At 45.8% G+C, this 21,077-nt stretch overlaps 1 protein-coding gene across 3 annotated transcripts in view; it reads left to right on the top strand.

Moving 5' to 3' along the window:
* CUL1 (cullin 1) overlaps positions 1–21,077 on the top strand; it is a 63,802-nt gene that overhangs the window by 37,238 nt on the left and 5,487 nt on the right. For 2 of the 3 annotated variants that reach the window (XM_087820963.1, XM_087820962.1), the window contains exons 4-16: positions 1,123–1,290; positions 2,531–2,581; positions 2,778–2,868; positions 3,568–3,731; positions 7,088–7,250; positions 8,095–8,225; positions 13,581–13,688; positions 13,769–13,875; positions 16,019–16,067; positions 16,420–16,551; positions 17,640–17,757; positions 18,883–19,001; positions 19,409–19,540. In XM_087820963.1, the coding sequence (XP_087677089.1) occupies positions 1,123–1,290; positions 2,531–2,581; positions 2,778–2,868; positions 3,568–3,731; positions 7,088–7,250; positions 8,095–8,225; positions 13,581–13,688; positions 13,769–13,875; positions 16,019–16,067; positions 16,420–16,551; positions 17,640–17,757; positions 18,883–19,001; positions 19,409–19,540 (1,533 nt within the window). The remainder of the gene's footprint in view (positions 1–1,122; positions 1,291–2,530; positions 2,582–2,777; positions 2,869–3,567; positions 3,732–7,087; positions 7,251–8,094; positions 8,226–13,580; positions 13,689–13,768; positions 13,876–16,018; positions 16,068–16,419; positions 16,552–17,639; positions 17,758–18,882; positions 19,002–19,408; positions 19,541–21,077) is intronic. The other variant, XM_087820964.1, reaches the window with a different exon arrangement.

Raw genomic sequence — 21,077 nt, 5'->3', positions numbered from 1 at the left:
TTGTGCCCTTTTGTGTCCCTTAAACCGTTCTCATGTCTTGCGGAAGCCACTGTGCCCTCCTTTTTACTCACGACACTTTGTACCGTGAGCACCAGAATTACTCTTTAGTATAAAGTAAGGAGCCGTAGTTTGTGTTGTGTAAAAGTGTTGATAGCCATGCTATCAGTGAGATTTTTGCCTTTTAAAAAAGGTCATTTACTGCGATCCAGAATAGCTTAGCTTTACATTTCATTTCTTACGATTTAAATTTAAAAGTGTGGTTGTATTACGATATGATCAGGTTTTCATGGGGCTGTTGGATCGCTGTAGACCATACATTGTGGGGCTGTTTCCATGAGGACCCTGAGCCTGAGCTCAGAGTCCGGGCTCACCCAGGGCCTTGATTCACGCTCATGCCCAGGCCAAGCTCCCTCCCTCTGGCCCTGCCTCAAGTCCTGTACCCAACATCCCGATTCTGCCACCTCATGCACAGTGTTGAAGGCTCACGCTCCATAGATACCATTAATACCTAAAAAAAATTCAAGTTAGCTTCCTTCATATAAAAATTGGTGGGTTAGCCAATAATTGTGGTTAACGCAGTTTCCTCATGAGGCCTCGTTAAAAAAGAAACAGTCTACCTATCATTATACTTATTTTTTACCAAAATGTAGCACTTGAAATTTTTATAATTTTAAGTAAATTAAGTGGAGGAAGATGAATTTGAAAAATAAATGGTATTGGCTCGTGGTGTAAATTGTGAACAGGACTTGTTAGTTACTTTTTTAACAGAGAAAATACCAAAAGGATGATTTTGAGGTGAATTCCTATTTAACAAAAAGTGATTACCCTCATATTCTAAAATTCAGGGTTCTTTTTATGAGTGTATATGTACATTTAACACCATGAAAAAAGTGGCAGTTTGAGATGAAAGAATTTTTAAAATCTTCTTCAGTCTAGTCTTCACGAGCCATATCCTTGTGAGGATTCAAACTAGTGAGTATGTTTTTGTATGCAGAATAATTGAAAGAACCCATTCAGAACTGCAGCCGCCGGTGCTTTTAGTGCAGTAGACTTGTTTTAGTTAGCAGCTTTTACCGTGTGGCACAGTAGTCACCTTTAAAGCTGTGGCTCCCTTGTTTTCAGGATGGAGAGGACTTGATGGATGAGAGTGTGCTGAAGTTCTACACTCAGCAGTGGGAAGATTACCGGTTCTCCAGCAAAGTTCTCAATGGAATTTGTGCCTACCTCAATAGACATTGGGTTCGCCGTGAGTGTGACGAAGGACGGAAAGGAATATATGAAATCTACTCTGTAAGACTTCTTAGAGCACCTTCCAGCTGTGTGCCTTCTGAGTGATGCTTCCTCAGGGGATCTAGGCAAATGTTAAGCTGTTTTCAGAATAGTTGGCTAATTCCCTTGTTTTAATATATCAGTGAATGACCCTTAGTTTGTGGCAAGAAGGGAGAGACGGGTGAGTAAATCGGAGTTCTAAAATGTAACCTGCACCCTTCTGCGTTTGCTTATTAAAAGTTGCCTCTTCATTTATTTGACCAGCCACTGGGTTTCGCCTGAACCGCCCCATTTAGCACTGAAAGCCCGAGACCTGGCAGAGTCAGGCCAATCGGGGCCTTTCGCAACACTCCTCCCCGGGGCCTGGGAAACTGCTTCCCAGAGAGGACTGGGAAGTCCCTCTCCCCTCACTTTACAGGGTAACATGATACCCGGAATGATTGTTGTAGAGTTTTAAATTGAGGGGGTTCTTTTTAAGACTGCATGAAAATAAATTTTGAAAAGGCGAAATTTTGAATTGTTAGATCACCTTCATGCATATGTTTCTTCAGTCAAGGAAGTTTTTGGTAGGCCCACTGGTTTTCAAAGTGTGAACCCCACACCTGCAGCATCACCTCACCTGGGAACTTGTTAGGAGTGCTGGTTATTGGGCCTCAGCCTAGACTTCATTAGAAACTCTGGAGCTGGCCCGGAGTCTGTTTTGCAAACTCTCTGATGCAGTCGAATTTGAGACCCTGTTGTGACGCATTGGCGGGAGGACTCAGAGCAGCACAGCCTTTCTGTTGATGGTGGGCTGTTGGATACACACAACCCCATAGAACCAGCGGTGTGAAAATGTCAAGTTCTACACAGTGAGATTAGCTCTGTGTCTGAGAATGTTGTGTAAAAGTTTAAAACTTTAAAAAGTTATCTTCATTAAGTGTGTCATTGGGTCAAAAATTAAATGTGGCTCAGGGAATAATTGTATATATAGATTGCATCCATGGTTCCCTTTAAGCTGATACGTACGTGCTTCCTAAATCCCAATATCTTCATCTTAGTTATAAAGTGTGAGCTGGTGAACAGCTGTGCTGGGTGCCTCTTGGAGTTGCTGACTGGAAAGTAGCTCTGATTTCATCGTGGTGACAGATTTTACCAACTTACAATCAAGAACCATTGATCAGTGTAACCTGGGGTTCTAGCTCTTTCCTGTGACCTCAGTCTCAGAAAACCACAGTGAAAGTGCAGATGTCTTATACTTCTCCTGTTTCTCTTCATCCAGCTGGCGTTGGTGACTTGGAGAGATTGTCTGTTCAGGCCCTTGAACAAACAGGTACTGCGTGTCTGCGTGTGCACGCTCCCTCTGACTCCCCACAGGCCTCGTTTCCTCGCCACTGTCCCGTCCTGTGGGACATCTCCAGGGTGTCTCATCTTGCATTGTTTAATGGACTTAAATGTTTGAGAGCTAGGTAGTAACAGTACACACTGTCGCCTGTAATCTACACATCTTTTTTATGTCCCTTCTGAAGGTAACCAATGCTGTTTTAAAACTGATTGAAAAGGAAAGAAACGGTGAAACCATCAATACGAGACTGATTAGTGGAGTTGTCCAGTCTTACGGTAAACAGCTTTCCTCTAATGTATGCAGAGTTCTCATATTGAATGTCAATTACAGCAGTATTCCCACAGATTCCTTTAAAAATGCTTTAGTATCATCAGGAATACTGTCAGCATTTACAGCGGCTCTCGTAATTCTCTTTAAGTCAGTGTGATTCTATTTGATGTTACCCATCGTAAAGTCCGATCCTTGTATCTTAAGGAAATTTTTATGTAATGAACATTTGAATTTTTTTTTTTTTCTGGTCTCCTGCTGAATTAATTACTGGATATATAATATGACAGTGTAATTAATGGAGCTGAGTTATAACCAGAAATTTATATCAGCTTGAAAAATTGAGATTGAGAAACCAATAAAGTAATACAATGTTTTAAAAATAGGTATTTTTAAAGTTTAAAATTAGTAATTTATATTATTTCTACACTTTCAGGAAATATAAAAGTTTTCTAAATAAACTTTATGATAACTTTGAAGCATGCCTGGCCATGGGTCAGAATTACTTCCTTTTGCATGTCTAAGGGTGTTTATTTTTTTGTTTTGTGGAAACAGTGTACTTTAATACTGGTGGATACCAGACTTTATGTCCTGCCATTTCACGTTTACCTTTTAAGCATAACTTAAACTGGATGCTACACCTAAGTATATTCTGTAAAATATTTTAAAAATGAGGTAATTGAAATACAGTTCATATTTCTTTCCAGTGGAGTTGGGGCTGAATGAAGATGATGCATTTGCGAAAGGCCCTACGTTAACTGTGTATAAAGAATCCTTTGAATCTCAGTTTTTGGCTGACACGGAGAGATTTTATACCAGAGAGAGTACTGAATTCTTGCAGCAGAACCCAGTTACTGAATACATGAAAAAGGTGAGCGTACTACAGTGTGTAACTGCAGCACGGGGAAAGGTGAGCTTACCTACGGCACCCTAAGTGGACTTCAGTGAAACATGCTGCCGGAGGAATTCCCTTGAGAATGTTATGTGCATCCTTCCTCAGAATCCCTTCCTGGGCAGTGTCACTGTGTCTCTAGCAGGTGCACATGCCTCTCATTGGCCAAGGAGCTATTGGAAATTAATATAATGATCACAACTCAGTGCTGTCTTCACTGTCCTAAGGAGAGAATCATAACAGCTGTGTGACTTGTGTGCTTTGCACTGTCTCCCGCTCGACGTCCAGTGGGAGCCACAGTCCCACCATGTCAAGAAAAAATACGTTTTGAACAAATAGTCTCAAATTTACAGACTTTTAACCTTCGCTTTTTTGCTTATAAAGCAACCCTTAATAATCGGTGACACAGGCTTCCAGTCTGTTAGAGGAGAGCCCTCCTCATGCCACAGGACCCAGTCCTCGCGCAGGAGGTCGGGAGGGGCCTGGGTCATGAGCCTCCTCTGTCCCGGGAGAGGTTATGCTGAGGTTCTGGGGTGGTTGTTCCTTTTCTCGTTCTTGGGGACCCTGGGGTCCTAGATTTATGCTCTGAGGAACAACCAGGTTGGGAGTCAGCAAACTTTCTATGAGGGACCACATAGGAGATGGTGTAGACTTTGGGCAGCTTGTGGTCCCCTGCAGCTGTGGTGCAGAAGCAGCCATGGCAACCTGCACACAGATGGGTGTGGCCGTGGTCCAGTCAGACTTGACTGACCCGCAGGGTTTGTTCTGACCAAGACATGCAAGGAGATTTGCAGGGAGTCTGGGGCCAAAGGTGTCCACTGTGTGCTCTGCCCCTGTGCTGTGTTCCTGGGAGAGCACGTGGACTGCAGAATCGTTTTTTCTGCACACAGATAGGAAATTAGTAAGTCAGCTTAGGAAGAGCCGCAGCTCCCTTTCTAACCTCATGAAGTCCTGCCCACCAGTTTGTCGTGTTCTCAGTGTTTCCCATAGGAGGGAGGGGTTATAAGTGGCCCTTCAACGTTGAAGTTGAAAGTCCTTGACAGACAAATTTCTGATATCTCAAAACCCACAAAAATGGAACTCTTCCAAAGTATTCTTCTTGGAATCGTAGTAGTTCATTGTGTGTATTTGTGGGTTAAGTCAGCTTTTGTGTGCTGACCTGGAGCCTAACCAGCTGGTTCAGAGTTTGAAACAGCTGCCTGCAGATGGACTTTTGAAACATAATCTGTTTTGAATCTTGTCTGTGATTTCATGTTAGTTTGGCAGTGTAGTTTTTATAAGTACATTTTTTATTGAACTCTAATATTTATGGTGAGTCTTTTTAAATGGCACATGTTTTTAAAGTGGGGCCATTTGTCAGTCAAGGTGTGAATCCACAGCGGGGTGAGTCTGTATTTCCATGGGCTTCGTCATGGACCACGGTCCTACCAGTCACTTGCCCCAGTGCATTGAAATCAGCTCTTTAGGCCAAGGCTACATGAGCACTCCCACAGCAGGGCATCTGCTTTTAAAATCAGGTGTGGAACCAGTGGCCACTTGAAGAGCAAAGGTTTGTAGTGGCCTGGGTGTCTTCAGCCCACCATGGGCCTGCCTCCCAGGGAGCAGCACACTTCAAGAGGATTTCTTTCTAGAGGGGCTAGAGCTTTGGTCCAGACGTGATTGGATTTATCAAACATGACTTCCATCGTATTCAGGAAGTCCTTATGCACAGAATCCATGAGCATAAAGTTGGAAGTAACCATGGGAACAGTTCTGCTCTTACCTGCACAGAGCCTTGCATCTCAAAACCAGGCTATGAGTCTAGTTTTAATTCCCCCTCCACCATTTACCAGGGGTTGACCTTAACCTTCTGTTTCTCAGGTTCTTTGTAAGATGGGAAGAGTTAGCTATTATAAATATACATGTTGTATTTGGCAAAGAGCAGCATGGTGTGTTTGTTATCACACCTGTCATTGATCAGAACCTCCATGTGTCTGAGCGTCTATGACGCCACAGGAAAAGGGTGGCACATTTTATTCAGTGACTTAAGGAGAGATTGTCTTTATATTACAATGTGCTAATACTGAGATAAGCATGAACCTCAAGAAATCAGTATTCTGCTTTCTGCAGCCAACTTGGACTCGATGTCCACATTCCCTGGGGGTCCCTGTCCCCTTTTCTATGTTGTTAGAAGTACTGGAGTGGAAACAACGGAGGGACTTTGGCTTCTCTTTCTAAGGCGGCTTCAGTGAGTGAGCAGCCCTGAGCCACAAGAGTGTTTTCACATATTTTGCTGTCTCATGTCACTGAGACTGAGCTACAAAAATATCTCTATGACTCTTCTAGGTTTCTAATGTCATAAGAAAAAACTTTAAAAATAAAATATGCCTTATATATTAAGGATGTTGACCTTTTGATGCATACTACAGATACTTTTCAAGTTTACTGTTAACAGGTAACTATTTAGAATATAATGGCTCTAACTTCTGTAGTTTAAGCAGTTGTCCCATTGTCATTAATTCTTGGCAGGTGCCAGTTCTGCCTGATTGGTTGACTCTTGGATGTTTATTCTTCCAGTTGAATTTTTCCAGATTTCTTCAAAATTATGCCAGATTTAAAAATCATATGGTGACTGTTGGCATTTCTATAGTTTTTTGTCTCTTTACAGATCACCTGAGTAATTTCAGGTGATCATTGAAATACCTTTTTTGCTTTAATAGTTTAGTGGTTCCCCGGTGACACTTTACAGCATACATATTTCTGGTATGATGTAAAATATCTGGCTTTTATTAAATTGCTGCTCTGTTCGTTTGTATCTTTGGTTTCTTTTCTTTCTTGAAGGGAAATGTAAGAAATTGAGATGTATAAGTAACCCAGATTTCAGAGGCTCGTATTTAGTGATTGGCAAGAAATTGTCCATCTTTTTCTTATATTTTTAAAAATTTAATTACTAATAATTTCCATGTTGTCATTTCAAGGATATTTCTACTCCAAGTAGCTTTCAGTGAAAGGTAGTGGTATTTGGTCTTCATGGGAAGGGCCCATGAGTTTCTCAAAGTGTCTGATAGAGGTATTGCCCCCAAAGGTAAAACACCATGTAAGGAAGGAAATTGGTCATGGTAACCTCGCTGAGTCATTTAAAAAGGAGTTTGAAGGGGAAATACATATGCAGAGAAAATGGAGCACATCAGTGACCCTTTACATATGGCTGGCATTCACCCTGAAATCAAAGAACCTCTGCCCCTTTTTTCTTAGATTGTATTTTATTAGAGCAGGTTTGTGAGTTTAATTTGCCATTTTCGTGTAGCAGTTCTTTTCAAATGGATGCAGCCCACTCACTTGAATTCCCCCTGCAGGCAGAGGCCCGGCTGCTGGAGGAGCAGCGGCGCGTGCAGGTCTACCTTCACGAGAGCACGCAGGACGAGCTGGCGAGGAAGTGCGAGCAGGTGCTCATCGAGAAGCACCTGGAGATTTTCCACACGGAGTTTCAGAACCTGCTGGATGCTGACAAAAACGAAGGTGAGCCGCTGCGACTCAACCTGTGGGTGTTTATTACCATCTGCGGTTTGAAGGTGGAGTTCTGGACTCCGAGTTAACAGCATTGCCAGCATCGGTCAGGTTTTAAGGTTAACGCGTTGGTGTCTCCCTTGTTGGGTATTGATTGCGGACCTCTGGGGAGAGTTTTGGGTATGATTTTGGGGAAGAACTCCCCCCCCCCAGTTTAATTTGAAATCTAACGTGTTCCGCAACTTTAGCATTAAATGATACCCCCCTCATTTGCTTCTTGAATATTTTTCTTTTGAAAATGCTTGAAGATGAAAAGGCAGTGCGTTGCTTTGTCTTTTTCTTACTCTCCCATGCTTTACTGGGGTGTGTGTGTTGGGAGCTCAATAAGAGGTTGATTTGGGGATTTGGGGTTTTTCTTCTTTGGCCCTCATAAACTAACCATACGCCATACATATCATAAATGAGGAATTTGGGGGCCCTTTTGCACTTCATTTGTTTGTATAGTTGAGATGGCTATTTGTGTCTCCTAACTTATTTTTTACAATAAATTTGTGAGTGCCTATTATGTGCCAGGCATAAACTTTATTGCCATGACGTTCCTGATAAAAAGATCTTTTTCTCTGTTATGTTAGTGGATTCTCATAGTCAGGGGAAAATAAAACTTAGATGAATGCATGACTTTGTTGTTACTGTTAGCTAAATATGCATATGTTAAATACAAAATACTTTATTGTAATTAAGTCTAAAAACATGGTTATCTTATTTCAGGGTCTCCTTCATCTCAGTATAAACACATGCTTGGTGGGGTGGACGTGCAGTTTGTCTCAGTGCGTAAAGGTGGTCCTCCTTCTTTCAGATCTGGGTCGCATGTATAATCTTGTATCTCGAATCCAGGATGGCCTGGGAGAACTGAAAAAACTTCTGGAGACACACATTCATAATCAGGGTCTTGCAGCAATTGAAAAGTGTGGAGAAGCTGCTTTAAATGTGAGTACTATTTAACTGAAATGCGGTGGGGCTAACCATCTCCACGTGTGAACTGTGGGTGTGTGCGGTGTCTTCATTCACGAGTCCAGGTGGTAAGTTTCACTAGGCTCCCAGAGAGAACCTCATGTAGCTCTTTAAAGACAGTTCACAGTGCAGTTAACACCTCCAGAAATTTCTCCGGCACTTTTTAGGCATTCGGGATGTCAAGATTCTTCCCCAGAAAGAACAGTCTAATGCCCCCTAGAAGATCTGCTCTGGCACTCGCAGGCCAGGGGCTGCGCCTTTTGGGAACTTTGACCCGAGGACTGCCCTCCAGTTGAGGGTCACGGCTGTTTGCCCTGGAGAGGCCCAGGGATGTGTAGCATTTCTCACCCACCCACCCCGCGGCAGGAGGAGCATCGAGTAGTCCTGCCCCGTTCCCTGTGATTCGCGTGGTGTTACGTGGGGAGTGTCACGTGTTTCTGAGACAGGTGTGTTGTCCCTGCTGTGAGCTGTAACTCTGACAGTGTTGGGAGAGCTGACAGAGAAGGGCAGCTTCCAGAACATGGTTGGTGCTTATGCCTGGGTCAGAGAACCTAATCTCCGGTTCTACCGTGTTCAGCTATTTGGACCATACTGTCTTCAACACGCTTCTAAAGCCGTGGTGCTCCTGCTGTCTTCGGAAGATTCCTTTTCTGCTTTTAATTACGGGGGTTGTTGCCTCATCTGTGAATTACTAGGGCGGTGAACGTAAACCCCTTCTTCCGGGTTTATAAAATAATTAATTTTGCAATTAGAGGATAGAAGGGAACTGGCTGAGTGGTGTGTTTTGTGGGAAAGATCTCCGGGTTTCAGTATAAGCTTAAGAATGAAGCCCCCACCCTGGGACACAGGTGGTGTGTTGGTGGCGCTGTCGGGTGCCGATCCCAGCCCCTCAGACGGACGGGACCCCTGCGAGCAGCTTTTCCTGTCTGTGTGTTTAGAAAGAAATGAAGTGGTGATAGTGACTACTTTAAAAATACTTGTAAAGTACTTATTAATTCCATGTACATAAGTGCTCAGCAGTGATGACTGTAGTTTTTATGATTGTAAACAGTTTTAATTTTAAAAACTGTTTTTCTTACATCTTGATGTTTCTTATTTCCAAACCAAATGTTCCTTTTTTAAAGGGCTTGAGACACACACGTGCACACGTACACACGAGTCAGAAGGGGCCAACTTGATGAAGACAGTTTCAGTGATGGAAGGTGTTTTCACAGTTGTTAAAGCAGAGCTCAGCTCGGCTGTCTGGGCAGCAGAGCCGCGAGGAAGGCGCGACCTTCCTTGACGTGAGCCCGCACGCCTGTGTCCTGGGCTGTGGGCCTGAGTAGGAGAGAAATGAAGCCGGTTCGCCTCTCCGTGTAAGCTGTTGTGTACTGGATGTGAGGCTGGCCTCAGAGCCCTTACAGTCTAAGTGAATAGAGTTAGATTAAAAATACATATAATAAATTCCTTTTTGGTTTTCATAGGATAATGGGTTATTACCTCTAATGTCTGTCTTGTCCAAACCAAAGTAAGGGCCTAGATCGGAGAAACACTCATTCTGGAATTTTCCTGTGCCACCGACTTGGTCAGTGAGTCTTGGATCAGATGTTTCCTTTTTCATGGCCAGTTAAAGCAAAAGTCCAGCTCCTGGGTAAAATTGTTTTTCTATTTGTGGACACTTCATCTGTCAGCAGGAAACAGCACGAAGAAACTATTTACCAGTAGTTATAATTTACTAGAAATTAAGCTTTTAAATAATACTTATATTACTTAAATGTCATCCACTAATTAACATGAATTTTAAAACCAAAACAAGGTTTCCCCATGAAGAATAACCATATAAAGCTTAGTGACTGTATTCCCTCTGCCTTAACTTTCACAAGTCAGACATTTCTTTTTAATACGTTACTGATTTTAATTATTGTTTCCATAAGAACTTTTTCTGTTTGACTCATGTAACTGTTTTTTTTTTTCCCTGGTAAAGAAACATTTTTTTCTTTACGAAAGCAAGTACTTCTATTTTCTGCAAAGGAAGTCTTTGCCTGAATTCCTGTTTTATTCTTTTGCCTCTAAAGTCTCAGTGGACTCATGAGTTTGCAGGGCCGTCTGACGGGCATGTGGGCGGCTGGCACCCTCTCCAGGTCTGGATTGTGCCTCTGCCTTCACTCACCAGTGAAGGGAAAACCCTTAACATTTGAGGGTTCTCAGGAAAGAGTATGTGTAGCAGTGCTTAGCCTGGCACACAGTCGGTGCTTAAATACTTGTAAGAAAGAATCAGTACAGCTGCTAAACCATAGTTTTACCTGGGCATTAATTTTTATCACGTCTGTGGTAAAATGTGGAAGGTACATTGTAACCCAGCCATGGCCATTCTCCAAAACCCACCGATGCTGAAAAAGCAGCAGAAATTGTTTGAATTAGTAAAAATATTACAATTATTACACATAATTTCAGGAAGGATTTACTTTAAGAAGACAATTTTTTAAAGTTTGTAAGTTTTTTCCTAATTGAGTCCTAGTGTATGAGAATCATTTATAATTAGCACATTAAATACCATAGAACACACTGCTTAACTGATTTTTTAAAGGCTAAAAAGTTTGTTATCTAGCCCTGTGGTTCCATTTATACCATGTTTGGTTAGAAAGCAGTTTTACTGCTGGTTAGTCTCGCTTAGACTGAAATTATTACAGCTTTCAAATAGGTAATGTGACTCAATATTTTATGTGTTAGAAACTTCAGTATCTGCTTAAGAATTTTCTTAAGGCATTTTTTTCATAGTTAAAATGACATTTATAACTTAAAGGCCGTCCCTGAATACCTGACGCAGGGGAATCCCTGGTGGTGTCTCCCCTTCATTGGCTGTCGCCCTCCTCAGTGACGTGTCACTCAAGGAGCCGCCGGAACACATGCTATTCTTAGAACACACGCTGTTTCTGGGACCTGTCCTGACACCCAGGCCAGGCAGCACTCCAGGAATGCGGGTTGGGATCAGATGCTCATTTTAAAAAATTGAAGCCCCGGTGCGGCTGGCCCCAGGCAGGGCTCAAATCTCCCAAAGCAACCAGTGGCATGATGCTGGCTGGTGTTGCAACTCTAAGGGCCAACAAATGTTACAGAGAAAATGGAAATCATTGTTTTCATTCATTCGACAAGCATTTATGGCATTTCTGCGATGGACTTAATGTCAGGAATTCTGAATTGAAGTGCCTCTCATCAAATCCCCATGACCTCACCTTCAGCTGGCTGGCTGGTCCATTTTAAACGCACGTCTTCCTTCCTCCGAGTCTCAGTACAAAGGTGGCAGCTGCGTAGCATGTCCCCCCCGCCTTCTCCTTGGCCTGTGGCAACATTAGTAATTTAATATGGGATAATTTCCTACCGAGCCTGGACATGACTCAGAATCCTCTCAGACCAGGAGGCCGCCTGCCCGTCACCCGCTGCAGCAGCGACTTGTCTCCAGCCTGTCTGTCCTCTGAGGAGCCAGAGTAGACATGGCATTTCCTGGGCTGTCCTGAGTATTTTCTGTCCAGCCCCAAAGCTGCCATCTCAGTCTGGGCCCCATCACTTCATCTCGCTAATGGTCTTTCATCTCTCCCATTCCTGTTTGTCCCTCCCAACGACAGCAGCTTAATCTTTCAAAAATGCTACTTAATGCAGTAACAGTTTTATTCTGCGTTCATTTGTTTTAAACAAAGTACAACGTCTTCCTACGATAATATACTAAATGTACCGTATTAAACAAAGCCCTCTTCTCAATTGCCCCGTCTTGAGCCTGGTCTTCCAGGGGCGCTGGTAGCTCCCGGGTTCCCCGCGGCCGCCACCTGGCCTGCTGCGCCCCCTCCGCTGCCTCCCGGTGGCTCGGCCCCCCTCCCTGACGGGACGCTGCGCCCACAGTTGTGCCCTGAGGGACTGCACCTCCGCCCTCGCCCCCACGGCATTTAGTCATGTGCCACTTTATACTCGGTGTAAATCTTGTGTTCCTGTCCCTCTGCTATGGGCGGTGAAGCCCGAGAGTAAAGGTGGCTCCTCACTGCAGTTCGTACTCTGCAGTTTTAGCGCCGCGCCCCACACGGGGGTGCTGGGGGGGCGCCTGCTGCACGGCCGCCACATCCTCCAGTTTACTTCTCAGTCCTCACTGAGGATGAGTCTGTTGGTTGGAGAAGGGGGAGGGGAGAGTAACATCGATGTGAGAAAGACACATCCATCAGTTGCCTCCTGTAGGCGCCCTGACCAGGGATCGAACCTGCAACCTGGGTATGTGCCCTGACCAGGAATAGACCTGCAACCTTTGGGGTGTAGGACAACGCTCTAGCCAACCAGGCCACCCGGCGGCCAGGGTTCCGTTACCCTTCATCGCATCCTGTCCGTCACCTGAATGTGGCTCCTCGTGTCTTAAAACACGCCTCTGTGCCGCCAGTCCTCTCTGCTGAGGCACACGCCTCTCTCCCGCTACACACCTCCTCATCGTTCAGAGCCCAGCTTACGTGCCATTTCTTCCACAAAACCTTTCTCCACCTCTGAGACAATAGCATGTGGGACTGTTTATGTGACGTCCGCACTACTCTGTGCGTCAGATGTCTGAGTAAATGTCCTCCACAGGGATGGCTTCATCCGTCTTTCTGTCCTCAGGGCCCCGCACAGTGCCTTGCACAGAATAGTGTCTCAGTATACTTGGGTTTTACTTGGACGCCTCATTGTTCCCAGCAGGAGCCAGGGCTGTATACACAGTATATAAAGGACAAGAGGAAAAGTGAAATAAATTAGAGAGGAGCCAGAGTGACAGGAAATAAGCAAAGCTAAGTGTGAGGTGGCGCTCAGCGTGCACACAGGGAAGTCTGGTGCTCTCGTTCACAGAGCTCACAAGTGCGCCTCTGGTTTTCTCTAGTCAGTGCTGAGAGCCTGCCGGTGGAGGACTGTGCTCCTTGATTCACAGTGGTCACAGAGTGGGCCTGTGACTCAGGAGCGACTGCCTGGTTGCAGGACTGAGAACGCTTTCCCCAGGAAGGAGGAAAGTCATCAGCACCACCCTTACAAGTACATATGGCTTCGGATCATGGGATGGCTTTATAATTCCCATGACACCAGCCTATAGCACAGTGCCAAAGTCAGGCTCAGGAACAGTCAGATGATGCAGACTTGTAAGGACTTGCTAATGAAAGCTCAGGTGTGGGGAATATATTTTACCATATCCGTAAACAAAATGTCCTATATGTTTTGAAGATGGAATCAAAACTACTTCTCGATCTTACTCGTTCTTACTCGATCTTAACGTCTGCAGACGTATCCACAGTAGCACATATTAATATCAGCTTAATTCCCAGTGACCACCTTTTGTTTGTCTCCCTGCATAAGGACCCCAAAATGTACGTGCAGACAGTGCTGGATGTTCATAAGAAGTACAACGCCCTGGTCATGTCAGCATTCAACAACGACGCGGGCTTCGTGGCCGCCCTGGACAAGGTGGGTGTGTCAGCATGTGGCTTTCCGTGGGGGGCGGAGGGGTGGCACATGCCCTCTGACTGGGTTTTGTGTGATCGCAGGCTTGTGGGCGCTTCATAAACAACAACGCCGTCACCAAGATGGCCCAGTCGTCCAGTAAGTCCCCCGAGCTGCTGGCTCGATACTGCGACTCCTTGTTGAAGAAGAGGTACAGTGACTCCTGTTTTTCTTAGCAAACCTGTTAAAGTCTCAGCTTCCATTGAGGAATTAAAATGTACATTACATTTGACATGCACAAAATTGTAATTTTTATACCTCTTGAGAGTACAAAAGCTAATAATCTTAGTCTTTGTGAAAGACACTTCGTGCTGAGTGTTATACACCCAGGTCACTTTTTTCTTACATAACGAACGTCTTGAAGACTTGCGGGCAGTGTGGCCCGTTTGGTTGGTCACGCTGGCTGGGCGAGGGTGGCGACGTGAGCAGGAAGCGGCCATTCCTCTCGCCTTCTAGTTCTTTGCTGCTGGTCGAGCTTACGTTTCCTAGTTAAGATCCTGCTGCTGCAGCGCCAGCGGCTGCTTTCAAAGCAGCAGGCTCCCCGAGTCCTGCAGCACGTGGGTTCCTGTGTCCTTTTATCTTTGTGTAGTGAGTGCATCCTGTCGTGGTTCCATGCTCTTTATATTTTAACCGTCCTGTGTTCAGCTGATACTTCGCTATTGAAGTGTGCGTGTTGAGAGCCAGAGGCGCCGTGATCTCCTGTCGCTCCCTCCTGGTTGTGTTTTCTGGAGTTCTCACTGTCTGGTGTGTTTTTCCTCCGCTGCTTTCACGTAACGGCCTGCTAGTTCAGTCATCACAGCAGCAAATGTTGTTGTGATCCTTTTTCACGCCCCCAAATTTTGCTGTTTTTTATATTAATTATAATCTTAAACAGCTCTCTAAGACTCGCATAATCCCGTTATGAAAAAGACCAAGAATACCTCCACGTACCCAGAAAAAGACAGCAGGCAACCAGTCTCAGAATGTGGAATCTCGAGTAAAATGTTAGCAACTGAATTTATCTGTGAACTGAAGGAAGAACAGTTCCCTAGGATGTGGTGAAGCTTTCTTAGAGCGTAAGGTAGTTGAGCAGTAGCCAATCTGATGTAATTCACTGTACGAACAACTGTGTCTTCCGATGGGCATGGGAAGTGTTTGATAAGGTTGATCACGGTCTCTAACTTCATCAGAAAGCCATTTGCCCGTGGCCAGTGAGATTGACTATGTGGGGTTGTCTCCTAATTATTGCAATACTGGTCTCATGTATAATTTAGACTCTAGTCAGGTCCTCTGATGTATTCATTTCAGGAATGAAAGTGGACTTTCAGCTGGAACACCTTTTCTGGCTTGATTGCATGTTTTAGGCTACATAATATGAAAATTTTCAATATTTTAAATGTGGAGGTACCCTAGTATGGCCTCAGTTTTTGTCTGTTTAGCAGAATACAGTTTCTTTTCAATCTGTTGTCTTCTCCCGAATGGCTTCTACCAAAACTGGATTTCTGCATTAAGGCCACTAAAGCAGACAGAATGCAGAGGGTTCCCTTCATGAGCCCTCTACATGGGGTTGAATAGGTGCTAAGTTAAGTGGCTACAGGACCGAGAAAGGGCCCCGGCCCATCAGGGTGGAGAGCAGGGTGGGGTTTTCTGAGCCACCTCTGTCTGTGGAGCAGCGCGTGAGCGCTCTGGGTGGTGGCCGGGACCGTCTTACATGAGTTGTGGAGTTCTTGTTTATAAAGGTCTCCTGAGCAAAACCTTAAATTTTTCATTTACCCTGAAACCACCTTATGATCAATACATGTAGGATACAGTGAGCAAATCAGTTGTTAAAGGACAGTGCCTGTTTTGTGCACGTACCTACAAACAGAAGGCAACACTTCAATAGTAGTTTAAACTCGTTATTTTTCATTACTAGGCCATTAAAAGCAAACTAGATGCTTTTTTATTTTAAGTTAAAGCATATTACAGAGGCAATTAGAAAAGTAAATATCATTTACTTACATTTAAAGGGTTATTTCATAGGAAAACTTGATTCAGAATGTTTGACGAACTTGTTAATCCACTTTTCCTGTTGGTTGTCATCTTGGATGTTCTAATGGTGGTTTCCCAGCCTCCTTCCCTGGTAGTTGCAGTGCCAGGTTATCACACAGGAAACGTCAGGCAACGTCAGCCTCCCTCTAGCGGGCCAGTCTGACAGGAGCCGACCCTTTCCACGTTCAGACCCCATTGTGGTGTGATCATTTGGCTCAGGGGTGCTTGCTGTTGAAACGTTTCTGCTGATTTGCTTTAAAACATTGCCTTTCCTTAAATTTCAGTTCCAAGAACCCAGAAGAAGCAGAACTGGAAGATACGCTCAATCAGGTGGTGAGTGAGGGGGCTCCTGGTCTCCCCGGGTCAGTGGCTGCCCATCTGACCCTTGGTTTAAAGCTACTTATATGAGGGCATATGAAATGTGAAAAGTAATGGTGTCATTCACTTTATTTTGAATCTGTGGTTTTGCTCCCTAAATTCAGGTATTAATTTTAGCGTTTGTACATTCCTCCTAGTCCTGAGTCCATACCAAACCAACGTTGTTTACATGTTTTCAGTCTATGAATGTATTTAAAGACTGTGGGGTGACGTTTTTGCGCTGATACCAGGCGAGATAAGACAGGGAGAGTGTTGGCCCTGGCGCATGTCAGCGGGGCCCTCAGTGTGCTCTCTGTGGCTTTGCCAGATGGTCGTCTTCAAGTACATAGAAGACAAGGATGTTTTCCAGAAGTTCTATGCAAAGATGCTGGCCAAGAGACTCGTGCACCAGAACAGCGCGAGCGACGACGCCGAGGCGAGCATGATCTCCAAGCTGAAGGTAGACCCCGTCTTTCCCGAAATGGTCCCACTTTAAGTCAGTACTGAAGTTCTCAGTTTCCCCAAAAATACTATTAGTAATTGGGCAAAGCCTCCCTCAGACGTCCCCACTCAAGCCTTGTGTCCCAGCCCAGCCTGCGTGCTCTGCCCACCCCCCGATTCCGAGCACTGTCCCATCAGAATCTCACGTCCTGGTGCGGCCCCACACATACTCTTGGTTCTGGGAGGTTGGGTGTTTGGTTCTGCTCTGGGTTTGGTTGCATCTGTGGAAGGACAGTGTGTTGTGTTGCTTTACTACTGACAAGTTCTTTCCTTAGTGGAAAGAAGTGCTGCTGCACTTCACCTGCATTTGTTTCTGGGCTCGCTGGCCTGGCGAGTGCTGTTATGTCTTAGAGCTATTTCACTTTGACCTGAAATTACAGTTATGTGGGTGTCTCACTTAGCTCAGGCCCCAGAACAAAGTGCCATAGACTGGGCGGTGTAAACAACAAGAATTAGTTTCTCGCAGTGCTGGAGGCTGGGGGGTTCGGGATCAAGGTGCCAGCTGAGGTGGTTTCTGGTGAGGGCTCTGCTGGCTTCCTGGCTTGCTGGTGCTGCCTTCCCACCGTGTCCTCACATGGCAGAGAGTAAACTCGCCGGTGTCTTCTCAGAATGGTGGCTCTTCCATCCTGGAGGCTCACCCATATGGCCACATCTAAACTTCACCATCTCCCGGTGGCCCCACCTCCAAACACCACCTTGTTGGGGGCTGGGGCTTCAACATAGGAGTTTGGGGGACACGGTTTATCCCATTAGCAGCAGTTGAGAGACAGTTACGTTGCTGTGTTCTCTCATGGAGTCACAAGTTCCTGTTCTTAGATGCTAAAGGGTAGTTTCCTGTGTGTGATGACCTGCTCCATTTATAGCTCTGTTGGTTAATGTGTATGGACTTTAACTAGTGCACATTTGTACTGTAGGATGAGCTAACTGGTACCAGCTTTAGCAGTTTAACAGTGAAGCACGTGTCATGTACTTAGATTTCTCTCCAAGTCTCCTGCGTGCGTTTATATCTGTAGAGATTAACAGGGCCATTACTGGGGTCTGTTTCAGCAAGCATGTGGGTTTGAGTATACCTCCAAACTGCAGCGGATGTTCCAGGACATCGGCGTGAGCAAAGATTTGAACGAGCAGTTCAAAAAGCACCTGACGAACTCGGAGCCCCTGGATTGTGAGTACCCAGCGTGCACAGCTCCTCTCACAGGCAGTTCTGAGAGAGGTCGTGCCCTCTGCAGCAAATGAGAGGCAGTAAATGTCACGCAAGGGTGGTGGATCCTTTGTCAAAACTCAGGGACAGACAGACAAGGAGTTCTTTCCAGATGCTCTGTACCCCTCCTGACCCCTGTGTGCTCTTAAAGACAACAGCGTGCTGGCCCCTCCCAGGGCCTGTGCTGAGCATGGCTGGCGGGGAGTTTAGGTGGCTGAGCTGGTGGCTGCATCCAGGTCCTGAGCCCCGATTTCTTTGACTTGCTGACGTGGCCGCCCTACCACGGGCACCTGCCAGCTCAGGACTCCAGACAAAGTTTAATTTATTATTATTATTTTAAATCCTCACCTGAGGACATGTTTTTGTTGATTTTTGAGAGAGAGGAAGGTAGAGGGGGAGAGACAGAGAAATATCAATCAGTTGCCTCCCATATGCACCCAACTAAGGATTGAACCCGCAACCTGGGTATGTGACCCGACTGGGGATTGGACCCACGACCTTTCGGTGCACAGGATGATGCTCCCACCAACTGAGCCGCCTAGCCAGGGCTGATTGTTTTTTTAACCTTAGTTCAGATCTGTTCTAAAAAAAAATTGTTTCTTAAAGTATAAGAAACTTGGCCATATAGATAACAGTCTAACTCATAAAGAGCACGTGACTTCAGACTAGCGTTGGGGAAGATCTGCTGCAGCCCGGGGTGGCCAGTTATGCTGTCATCAGAGTCGGTCTGACTTCTTAAGGAAGGTCAAGGTTCCTCCCGAGCGAAAGGGCTGTGCCGTTGTTGTCTGCTGTTTGTGTGCTGGATGGTGTGTACCCTCCGGGATCCATTTCCTAAGTTGGAGGCTCTAATGCCAGCTGTGCCTCGATTGCACTGAGTTACTCATGGCACAAAACTAAGGCAGGGGAAGCTGGCAGGCCCGTCCTGGTCCTGAGTTAGAAGGGAAACGAAAGCTCCGTCTTTGGAGGAAAAGCATTTCTGACTCCCACCTTTTACTGATTTTAATTGAATAAATAATCGAAGTTGAATTCTGAGCTTTATATTGAAGCAGGACTTGGATTGACTGTGTTTTAATAAAGCGCGTTTTCCAGTTCCTGAGACTAACGAGTTGTCTCCCGATTCCCACCGCCCAGTGGACTTCAGCATCCAGGTGCTGAGCTCTGGCTCGTGGCCCTTCCAGCAGTCCTGCACCTTCGCCTTGCCGTCGGAGGTAAGGGCCCTGTCTCCTGTTCACTGCTGAGCAGAGGCGGAGGGCAGCCTTACCCTTGAGCGCAGATAGGTCTGTGAGGACCTTCCTGCTGGGCGGCCGTGTGCCACAAAGTGGGGCCAGGGTCACACAGTCCCGTGGTGGCCTCGGACCCATCAGCAGAGCACCTGCCTTCCCCCTACACGTGGGACCCAGTTAGTGCTGTGATAAAGATCACGGCTGTTCCCACCTGTCTAAAGTTGAAGCCTCTTGGTTGTACTTTGAGATACTTAGTTTTCTGTGCTTTGTGAGAGTCAGCACGTGGCATTTGTACTTGACTTTGCTGTAAGCTCCAACTTGTAACTCAGAGCAGTGTGTTCAGCTGCGGAGCAGGGTGGGGGGTGTACTCACGTGTGCTGTCCCTCCTCCAGCTGGAGCGCAGCTACCAGCGGTTCACCGCCTTCTACGCCAGCCGCCACAGCGGCCGGAAGCTGACGTGGCTGTACCAGCTGTCCAAGGGCGAGCTGGTCACAAACTGCTTCAAGAACAGGTACACTTTGCAGGTAGGTCACCTTCTTACTTTGGAATGTTTTTAAGTCTAAATGATGATAAGAAACTGTAGAAATCAGAACCTGGGATTCAGGCAAGAGTCTAGAGTTAAGCGTCTGGGAAGAGTCCGAGAAGCTGAGCTCTGGCTCTGGCTAAGGAACAAGTTACTTACTGGTGATGCTGAGCCTCATCGGTTTTTCTGGTCCATACAGTGAGGATGTCAGTGCGTCTGCTTGGGAATTGGTGCAAAAATAAAATAATGAATATCAGTGTTTGGTACAGCCTGGCACTCCTCCAAGGTCCGGCGCAGCACAGTGCCCTGGAGTGCCCCGTATGTAATTGTGGTAATAGTTCTTTACCGTGGACAAAGCGGTTTCACGTCAGTATTGACCGTCGGTGCTTGGAAACTCTGAGCTCTGAGTAATAACAACCTCAGTTTCGGCTTCTCCCCCGGAGAGTCTGGGCTCTTCCTACTTGAACTGCCTGCCCTGCAGGGTGGGCTCACGACTGAGAGCTTTGTGTACTCTGAGAACGTCTCACAATGAGCTTATGAAACCCTCATAGGTCAGTTATTAAGTATTCAGAGACTTGAGAACGCATTCTGCAGGCTCACACTCTGTCAGTCAACTCTCAGTACTCCGCTCTGATAAAGGAGCTGAAGTGTGTACCGTGTGCTGCACCAGGTCCATAGGTCTTGATCAACTGAATGTGGGTGCTGTACACCTGAAATTTTGTTTTCTTTACCCCCAAATACAGAAGAATTGATGAGTTCATACTTTAGTCCCTAAAATGTCAGCGCCCTTTCTTCGACCAGGTGGACACTCAGCGAGGATACGTGGCCAGGTCACGGTGGCCCAGGGCGGCTTAAGGTCATGGCAATAACCTGCTTTTCCCTGGCCTTGTATTTTTATTTAAGATACAATTTTTCTGTTTGATTCTTTACATTTTTTTGATTCTTTAAATAATTTTTATCTCAACTTTGTTGAGATAGTTTACGTGCAATAAAAGGCACCCATTGTTCCCTACCCGGTATGGCTCAGCTGATTGAGCGCCATCCCAGGCACCAGAAGGTCACCAGTTCAGTTCCTGGTCAGGGCGCATGCCCGGGTTGCAGGCTCAGTTCCCAGTAGGGGGTGTGCAGGAGGCAGCCAGCTGATGTTTCTCTCTCCCTGTCTCTGTAAAATCAATTTTTAAAAAAAGGCACCCGTTGTAAGTATACAGTTTGAGTTGTGACAGATCATATGCACCAGGGGAACCACAATCAAACTAGGGACGTTTCTTTGAGATTTGTTTGATCTGGGTCACTGATTAGAGAGGTGAGAGGCCTCCTGCTTGCAGCTCAGATGAGGTCTCAGACCCTACTCCTCTCGTGGGTGGTTTCTGTGGCTGGCAGTCTCCAGTCTCCCGAAGTACCCTTGTCTCTCCAAGACTCTGACCCAGGCCTGCGGTGTCAGTGACCAAGGCTTGCTGCTCATGAATCTTTACGTGTTGCTGTGGTTCATGGGAGAGAAGGGTGAAGGGATTCCCACGGGAGGGGTGGGGGTGCCAGGG

The sequence above is a fragment of the Miniopterus natalensis genome, chromosome 10 (assembly GCF_054644295.1).
Source record: "Miniopterus natalensis isolate mMinNat1 chromosome 10, mMinNat1.hap1, whole genome shotgun sequence".
Classification (NCBI taxonomy): domain Eukaryota; kingdom Metazoa; phylum Chordata; class Mammalia; order Chiroptera; family Miniopteridae; genus Miniopterus; species Miniopterus natalensis.
Note: the sequence above shows the minus strand (reverse complement) of the source record. Positions and strands in the feature narration are given on the sequence as shown.